Below are 10,255 nucleotides of genomic sequence, written 5' to 3' on the forward strand. Positions count from 1 at the left end.
TTATTATTATTTTTCTTATAGCCTAAATGAACATGTTGATTTTGCTACCCTAAATGAACATGTTGATTTTGCCAGCCTATTTAACCCTTTTTTATTTTGATTAAATGAACAGGAATGCATATTAGTTTCCCTTTTGGTTTTTCCTTCTCTTTCTTTTCTTCAAAATATATATTAAGAAGAGTGATTTTGAAAATGCCTTACTATTACACTTCTATAATTTTATTATGATTAATATTTAAGAGTGTTGTTTTGGTGTTGAAAGTGGTTAAACATATCAAGATTTACGTATGCCCCGAAAGTGGGCTACATATATTTTCTTTCCTTCATGTCTGATTTTTTCACGTGAATAGATTTGTTTAACATTACTTTGATTTGGTTGGGATATTGAAGCTATTCTTTGTCAACAAGTGTTTTTCTATGAGTTCAAACTTTTAAGACCTAAAAGTTCATCCTAAGTTCAACTTTATTAGTTGAACCATTTTTTGAACGTGATTTTTTTTTATGTGATATAATAAAACAAGAGGTTGGTAACTTTTCTTTCTCTTTTTTTTAATACTAACAAAATATTTTTATGACACTAATTAAAAATATAAATACATTTTTTCAATAATTATTACATTAAAATACATCAATGATTTAATACTTATTTCTATAAACAATTAAAAATATTTAATAAAGTATAGCATATTCTTAAGACACTTGCACTTAAGATATTTCTTTACTTTATTGCCATAAATGATCTCTCTCATTTTAGAAAAATTATTGCACGGGCACAAACCCAACACCTCATTCTTATACACAACCAATCAAACATTTACAGCTATTAGATGAAAAAATCCAACCAATAAAACAAAGAAACTAACATTTTAACAAATAAATAAAATCCCCAATTTCCTCTTCACTATTTTTAGGTAACTGGTTCTCCTTCCTTTTGTTTCTATATCAAAATCATTGTCACATAATAAATTTGAAATTTTTCTGATTAAATTTGACATTTAAAACAAATAAATAAACAAAATGTGACATTTAAAATTTACGTGAGTTAGTCATGTTAAAAATGATAATAATTTTTTAAAAATAAGCTTATGAGTTATGATAGGGAATGAAATATCTATGCTATAAGCTATTTTATTCTGTAAGTTAATTACAAAGTTATTTTGCCAAAAAGAATTATTATCTTAATATGATAAAAAATATTTAGTTTACGAAATTATGAATAAATAATAAATAGAAGAATTTTCATATATTTATAGATTTTTTTTTTATTTTGACTGAAATATATTTATAGATCTTATAAGGTATAATAATCATATGTATTGGTTTTATTTTTATTATAATATTCATGTGATTTTTTATTTATTTTATATGTGTTTACTGAACCAAAAAGTAAAAGAGAAAAAAATAGTCTCCGTTGAAGGCAAAGTATTACGGTGTTAATCTTTAAAAATAGAGAAGCACAAGACATGGTAGAACTTTTGAAATATAGAGAAATAAAAGGAAAGAGATAGGGTAAATGTAAAATATTAGAGGGAAAATCGTGGGTTTTGATTATTTGTTTTAAATACTATTTTTTTATTTTACAGGTTGGATTGATTTAATTTTATTTATTAATTGTAATTTTTTTATTAGTTGTGCGGGAAGGATGAGATGTTAGATTTATCTCCACCTAACAATTTCTCCTCATTTTATTCAGGATATGTGAATCAAAATTTATGTAAAACTAAGACAACTTTAGTTCAAACATTTTTGCTGACTTCTCTTTCACGTTGATCTTACTTTTCATGCATGCTTAGTGTTTGATAAGAAAAGTTGTTTGTAGAAGTAAATGAATCATAAAATTTCTTTACTCTCTTGTCCTGTTATCAGTTAAGTAATTAGCGATAAAGTTGTTATGACATTGTTGTATGTATTAGCCTTTTAAGATGATTTTCCTTTAAATAAAAAAAAGCCAATCATAGGTTCATGATAATTTTAAGAACTTTATATGCAATTTTAAAGAACAAAAGTGCCCAGGCATATGGGCTAATTAATGTCATTAAACTTGGTCTTCACATTGGCACCAATTTTGGGTACAAATATTATGAAGAGCGCCAAGGTCATGATTAAGACACTCTTGATAACATATACCTTTTCTTTATTGAAAACAAAAAAAAGGGCCCCATTGTCGGTTAAAAGAAAAGGACTTATGAAAAAGAAGGATAATTGTCGACATAATTTAGATTAATGCTTTTGCACATGCAAAGTTAAATTTCTGTATATGGTGAAACTTGCCAATAAAATCATTTGATATCAAATTTTTCCTTATCCAACAGACACGGTTTAAGAAATTGTTGTCGATCGTTACAATGGAAATTTGGCAATGTAATGAGTGTCCTTTTTAACTTGAGAAAACTGAAAACAAACGTTGAACCATAATATGCAAACCATGTTACCTAACATAACAATAAAATATTCCGTGATAGCTGCTTTCACAAGGTAGTGGTCCTAGACGTAGATGTTTGCCAAAACTAGCACTACATAATGCACAGTCAACCGTGTATATTATAGTCAATAACCAAGACTAGCTCTTTAATTTAAACAAGTTGACTGAACACTTAGAAAGGAGCTTTTCCCATGACCCTATCTTTTTCCCTTTTTTTTACTCTTTGGTTAAAGATAAAGAGCTTTCCCAGTCCTCATGTACTACCACGTAACTTTTTCCTCCATCTATTATGACATTGTTTTCATCCTTCATTTTCAAACATTTTGGATTTGAACGTCCCCGGGGAAGGTGGGGAGAGAGAGGCCATACAATGGGAATTTATTCAATACATTACTTTGTCAACTCCTCCCTCCTTTTATTCTGTTAGATAATGATGGAGGCATTTTTCTTTTTAATCCAAGATATCCTTCAATTGAAAGTCAAGTACGGTACTAAGATTTATTTAAATAAAGAGTAACTTTTCTGAACAAATGTTTTTTTAGAGTTTAAGAATTGGATTTCTGGCCTATTCTTACTAGGCAAGTTGACTGATAATCATGTCACACACCATGTTGATGGAGACATTTTTTTTCCTTAAGATAATTCAAGTAACAACCAACAACTTCTGAAGGAATCAAAGGTGTTATATGTGAAACATCTGTCGGGTGAGGTTGTGTCATTGTGTGTACTAAAACATCTGTTGAAAGTAATCAGTTCCTTAAATAAATATAAGTATCTTGAAGGATTAGTTATTGTCTCCTAGGTCAGGATATCCCATATTCACCCAAGAAAGGTGTTATATGTGACCTTGATGTGAGCTGTTGGTTTTAATACCTCTTTGCAATGCCATATACAAACTTTTAACATCATTTCAAAGGAATATCCATGAGAAGAATTCATGACTACTACTACACAACCACTCAAAAACTTCTGGAGATATCTCAGAGAGCCAATAGCCCCAAATGTACAAAGCAATTGTTCCAACCACCGGCAATTGTTAGACGAAACCGGGGACCAAAGATGGCCATCATAATGTCTTCGGATGCATGTGCCACATGACCCCCTTTAACTTTATCTTTGAATCCCATGTTGCCCTCGCCAACACATGGCACTGTCCCATTCGCTGGGAATTAAATGGCCCTACAAACTTCACCTTCTTGGTCCAACCGACCCGAGGAATGCAACCCCTTTTCTTTCCTTTGCACTTCCACCCAAGAATTGGCCCCGGTCACTCACTGATCACTCTCTTGTTTGTTGTCTTTAGTTCTGTCACTCTCCTATACCTCTTGAACTCAAATTCCAGTTACTTCAAGACATGCCAGGAACATATCTGTCTCATACTTGGACCCATTATTAATTATTAACACTTGGCAACATTTAAGTTTGGACCATAGTTCTGTACACTACCCCCCCTCCGCCAATCAAGTCATGTACTGTGTTCTTTGTTTATTTCTTAATCATCTTGTTCTATCATCTATGAAAAAAAAAATTCAAAACTGCTTCATGAGGAGTATGTAATCCTTTCATTCAAATTAGTACTGGTATATAGAAAATTTACTTTGCTCGAGGTACTTCTTTTGGCCAGTTAAACTTAAAAATTAATTGGCATTGAATGATAATAGTAAGTTCAGAAGCGGGGGGTACTTACAAATTCAAGAGCATCAAAGTTTCACAAGGTAATAACTAATAAAGTAGTATCACATATTAATTAAGGTCAATCCTGGTAATTTACACAAGAAATTAAAAGGATAAAAGCAGAATAGTGCGATAGTCGAAAATATAACTTCGTTCCAGCTCCAAAATTCTATATGGTCTCATGTTCCGTGCATGTGAAGTAACCCAACTACCTTGACATGTCATAATCTTGAGGGTAAGCAAGCTGCTGTTCTATCTGCCAGCTCAACTTGGAAGCAACACCCTCATGACAGGGAACGTAATCCTGTGAATTAAGCACAAAAATATTTCACTTTCTTCTTTCATATTACCGAAAAGCTGTTAGTTTTGCACCAGAAAAAGTTGATTACGTATACAATTGATTTGATAAGCTTTGATGACATAAATGTGCATATCCTTGGATATCCAAGAAAAGTTTTATTGTGTGCATCTATAAATCTTTCAATTGCCTATTTACATATGCAGTACGAAATCAGAGAAACTTTTGTTTTGATGTGACTTCTCTAATGAAATCAGAGAAAGTGATTTCAAATAAGACAGTTCCTTCAAATTGTGAGAATCAAAATGAATAGGAGTTGTGTAATATGCTCACTAGACTTTTCAAAATGAATTTGAGGTTGATCAAAAGGGTATGTAAGAGTCAACATCTGTTTTATTAAAACAAGATGTAAGTATAGTTTTAGTAAGGACATAATGATATTACCTCCAATTTCTTCACCAACTCTTTTGCTGTGGGTGCTGATACAATTATGTGGCGAGCATTTGGACTGATAAATCCCTCTTCCACAGCTTTGTCAATAAATGACAGCAAGGAATTAAAGTATCCATCAACATTTACTAATCCCACCTACAATTTTTGGAATGTCAAGGCTTATTATTATTAGGCTTCAAGCACAAAACAACTAACTAAAGGGACATGAATTTGTTATTAGTATATATTACCGGCTTGTCATGAATACCAAGTTGTGCCCAGGTTATGACTTCAAGAAGCTCCTCTAGAGTCCCATATCCACCTGCATGTAACTTCCATGAGTTTCTTCAGGAATTGAAGCACAAACATAGGATAAAAATGAGAAAAACAAAATCAAATAGAACAGTTTTACTTATACTTGCTCACCCTGGTAGTAGTAGAAAAAGGAGATTCAAATTTAATTGAATAATTTGAAAACTTAAGTTTAATTCTTTTGTTTTTAGTTTGACTGTGATGTTTATGAATCCCCATATCCAAGATTAACTACTCCATGTTGTGTGCATGTCATAGATTTAGCACTACCAACTTCATGCTCAAATGCAATCATGGATTTGGCAATGTCAAGGGGGAGTTCATTAGAGATCATGAATTGACTCTCCTAGGGAATCAACTTTCGTACGAATGACAACTTTGTCTTTGCATGCTCTCTCTCTCTCTCTCTCTCTCTTTGTGTCACCAATTTTCAGCATTCAATTATTCACTGAGGATGATAACAACGACCAGTTATAAAAAAAGTCTTTGAAAAGGATCAAGCGTTATTCCGTGTCAGGTGCAGGTGCTAGTTGGAAAGTTATCTCGTGAAAGTTCTCTTGCTTCACTTCCCCTCTTTAACAAAGAAAGGAAATTTGGTAGAATCACGTCAAGGTTGCAACCCAAAGTTGAGGAAAAAAATGGTATGTAATTATGTATTCAACCTGAACCATAACGACAGTGTCCCAGAGCCGCAGAAGCTCTAATTTTTAACCCAAGATATATTATTAATATTAAGGGCTCATGTAAGGTCAACATCATTTTCAGCCAGCTTAATTTGAAGGGTTGCTCTCTCTAATCATAGCATTGGGATGTGCCATGAAAGTTGGTTTTGTAGCAGTGTCAAATGGAATCATATCATTAAATTGAATAAAAGAGGCACACAACCACACAAGATGATTGAGATTCTTTTTAAAAATTACTATCCTCCATGCCTCAATGTTTACTTAATTAAGTAGACAACTAGTCAACATTATCCATTACGTGTCGTGGCTTCCAAATCATCACACAAGTTTATAACGCCTTGTCAAGTAGCTAGCATCCATAATTAGGAGTGGGAAACACATAAATTCTTTAGCCAAAAAGGTTTAGCAAAGAAAAACACCAAAGCCTGTATCAGTTTAAAAAGTTTGGAAACTTTTGTAGACAAAACCATTTTTGATGAAAAGCAACATTAGTAGTAGTAACACCGAGAAATCAACGGGAAACATGTCGGTTAACTAGCCTCGAAAGCATCAAACAGAGATATGGTCATTGCTGCACACTATAACAAGGAAAAAAAAATTAAAATTCACTTGCAACATATTTTATCAATTCTTATTTATTATACAGAAAAGTTGGATATTTTTTTATATATTTTAGATGTCAAACACATTGTTTTATTCAATTAATACTTTATAAAATAGTAGTATTAGCAAGATACAACATAATATTATCACTAAACAAAAGGAAGCACATAATGGATATAAACTTTGTACTATTTTTGTTAGTGTGTCGCTGATTCTAATGTGCTAACAAGTATTTTTGTAGGCTAACCTGGTAAGGCAATAAAGGCGTCTGAATGCTTGGCCATCTCTGCCTTCCTTTGGTGCATATCAGCAACAGCTTTTACTTCTCCCACTGTTTCACCAGTTAGCTGCAAAGGGGCATCAAAGCAAAAGAATTCAAAGAAAGAGCCACTTAGTAATGATGAAAGTTGCAGGAATGCGTAATCTGATGCATTTAACCTATATCTATAACATGAAAAGCATTGGCCAAAAGAAAACAAAATACTATCAACAAAGCTGGAAAATAACTAAGATTTCAAAATTGACAACATGGTCATGGAAGGCATGAATAGAAAATCCTTGTTGAGGTTGAGAAACAAATAAAATACTAAGGTTTAAAGCTTGAAGAAAAAAAGGTTTAAGCTTTTTCTAGTGGCTGAAGCACATATACATACCTCTCGAGGCATGAGGGTCTTGGGAATAACTCTGCAAGAGACAACAAGATGACAAATATAGCATCAATGGTGAAAGAGACCAACAAAAGTAAGCACAATGCTTACTAAATTGACTATGAGTTCCTGTTCTTGCCTTTTTCCCAACATCTTTGAGGGGAGAAAAGAGAAAAGGGGAACAAATTAAAAAAGAAACAAAAGTGAAGAGTGTTTTGTGTTACTTACCCGATGACATGGCGACCGCCATCATGAACAGCTTGTGAAACTAAACCCATTAGACCAATGCTTCCCCCTCCATACACCAGATCGATGTTCCTTGAGACCTTAATTCCAATACCATTCAAAATTAAAAAACTAATAATCAGTCTTGGAATAGTAACATAATAATAGTGGTGGCTATGATTGTGTATGAGTAATGAATGACCCTTTAGAAAACAGTCCCGTGAGAGTACATTATTTACTGTTTGACTGAAAGTAAAAGGGAAAATGATTCCTCAACGCTCACTCAGCAGAAAGCAATTGTAAAGTCCGTACAGTGTTGAGTTCAGAGCTACTGAACCAAGAGCTCAAGAGGTAAAAATAAAAATGGAGACTTCAAGCTCTAAACACATGAAGAGAAATAAAAAGTATGCAAAATTTTACAGTTTGAGAATGCTTTTGAGGTTGTTTTGCCTGTCATGAAGAGACATCATCGTTTGCATATGCAAACTAAACCAAGACACAGGTCATTGTTATGAACAAAAGTGACCTTACACAAATATTAATGAAGTTGACAATGGAAGCAAAATATTCAAGACACCATAAGAAAAAAATTAAATTTTTTTGTGATGGAGATTTCGAGGAAAACAAAAGAAAAGCATAATGCGGTTAGAAAAGGAAGGCATGAATATATAGCGTACCAATTCGTTGCCAAGTTCAATGGCAGCATCTTGGTAGGTACTCTTCTTGCCGGGGCTACTCCCACAGAACACACAAATCCTCTTGAACTTTGAATGCCTCATTTCACTTCGTGTATCCATTTTGTTAGTTATATTAACTTTCACAGTCACACACACAACAGATATTTTGTAACGTTTCTGAAACTGAAATGTCTCCCTCCAAATTATGTTCCTATAACACTCCCCTCCACTTGTTGCAAACAAGTGAGTGTCACGGAAGCACTAACCACAACAACAAAATTACACTCCTAGAGAAGAGAAGAGAAGAGAAGACTCTATGCTTTCTTTGCTACAACTCTTACACAAGTCTCGTGGCTTTATATAAAACCACGTTGGTCTTCACACGTGACCACCTTAGCGGTTGGCACGCGTGGAATCCTAGTCTCGCGCTCCCACTCTATTTATTACGTATTTCAGAAAGTAATATTTTCTTTTAATGATTAAAAATATTTTAATTCTGTTTATTAGTTTTAATATTTTGACGAGTTTAAAATATAAGTTTGCATTTATAATTTTAAGTTTTTAACAGTAACATATCCAAGTCGTATCAATCAAATGAAAAATATTTTTACATGTTAAGCATGATTTAAAAACTATATATTTTTTTCTCTGTCCTTTTATTTTGTATCTTATCAATAATTTTTATTTAAATATCAACTAAAAATATTATTTAATAATATAAATTATCATAGTTAATAATTTGTATTTGATAATAATAGTTAATATTGAGTAATTGATATCAATAACTATTTTTAAAATGATTATATATATATATATATATATACTCACATTCAACAAAAAAAAATGGAATTAAATTTTACTAGTAGTAAGAATAGACTTTAAAATTTTCAATGCCAATGTTTGTTTCTTCAAGAATGGAATTGTACTTTTCTCCATTTCATGAAGTGACATAAAAATAAATTTAAAAATGACCTTACTAGCTAAATATAAAGTTTTTTATATTATTATTTAATTATGTATAATAATAATATTATTATTTTTTTAAATAATTACTTTAAAGTTATATTTAAGGTGGTTTATAATTAGTTGATGGTATAAAATCTTTATATTGACTGTGTATCAAAATTAAACTATGTAAATATTTGTTTTGGTGTTTATATATTTATTAACAAATAATATTGTATCCTTTCATTTTATTCAATTTTTATGTTTGAATTGAATGAGAGAGAGAGAGAGAGAGGGACAGAGAAAGAGAGAGAGATCATGTTTGGACAGCATATGTCCGATAGTCAAATTTTGATGATTCCTTCCTTTTAAAAGGGATTAATTTCTCTGTGCACAATAAAAATAATAATTATAAATAATGGCAATAAGTTAGAACTAAATTTATTGGCTTCTTCTAATACTAATATATTGTTTGTTTTAATGGAAATATAAAAGAAGAATATGAGAAGGAAAAATTATTTAAATTCTAGCATTTATTTAAGAGGATTTTGTGGGTTTCACAACAAAATAATCCCTCTTCTAAATTGGAATTAAAAGGGAGGGAATGTGGGATTCTTTATGTTTTAGTGTCTAAAAAAATCAAATACTTTTATAATAGTAATAATAATTAATTTTATGTAAATAAAAAATAATTCAATATTTTTTTTGTGGGGGGGGGGGGTTAAATTTATTTATAATTAATATATAATATTTTTAAAATAATTTATTGAATTTTTACTTTTTTATTTATCTAAATAAATAAATAAAATTCTTCAACTTTTTATTTCTTTTATCTATCCAGATAATTTTATTTTATTTTATTTTTCTTAAATGTATCCTTAAGTCTCTCTCTTAGGTTTCTTTCTTCTTTATTTTACTTCTAATATACAAATAACATAAGGGAATTGCCAATTTTATGTAGAAACAAAAAGCAAAATGAAGATATTATTATTTTTTTAAAAATTAATGTCTACTCATTTTCCCAATTCTTACAGAATGCAACAAGAACATCATTTTACACAATAAAAAAAATGCTTTAGTGACGGCCATTAATTGGCATAGATTTTTTTTTATTGTTGTTTAATCTACATAAATGGGATGTAGTGGAAAGTACGTTCTTTCATAAAGGACATGTGTTCGATTTTTATGTCAGTTTTTATGAGGAGGACCATACCTCTGTGGTTCCAAGTCTAAAGGGGGCTGGGAATGGCAATCTGAGGTCTAATTCACCAAGGACACGAGTCCATGTTTCCCTTATCTCTTTCTAAAATGATTTTTTTAAAACGAAAAATTTCGGT

General features: G+C 31.2%; 1 protein-coding gene across 1 annotated transcript; it reads right to left on the reverse strand.

Moving 5' to 3' along the window:
- Positions 1 to 4,046: 4,046 nt before the first annotated feature.
- LOC114407083 (cytokinin riboside 5'-monophosphate phosphoribohydrolase LOG3-like) lies at positions 4,047 to 8,305 on the reverse strand. The gene is made up of 7 exons (XM_028370047.1): positions 7,974 to 8,305; positions 7,300 to 7,397; positions 7,078 to 7,108; positions 6,672 to 6,771; positions 5,078 to 5,148; positions 4,839 to 4,982; positions 4,047 to 4,400 (listed from the first exon to the last, which is right to left on the reverse strand). Exons 1-7 carry the CDS (start codon positions 8,091 to 8,093, stop codon positions 4,305 to 4,307), a joined length of 660 nt encoding a protein of 219 aa, XP_028225848.1. The 5' UTR covers positions 8,094 to 8,305; the 3' UTR covers positions 4,047 to 4,304.
- Positions 8,306 to 10,255: the final 1,950 nt, after the last annotated feature.

Source organism: Glycine soja, chromosome 3 (genome assembly GCF_004193775.1).
Source record: "Glycine soja cultivar W05 chromosome 3, ASM419377v2, whole genome shotgun sequence".
NCBI classification, from domain to species: domain Eukaryota; kingdom Viridiplantae; phylum Streptophyta; class Magnoliopsida; order Fabales; family Fabaceae; genus Glycine; species Glycine soja.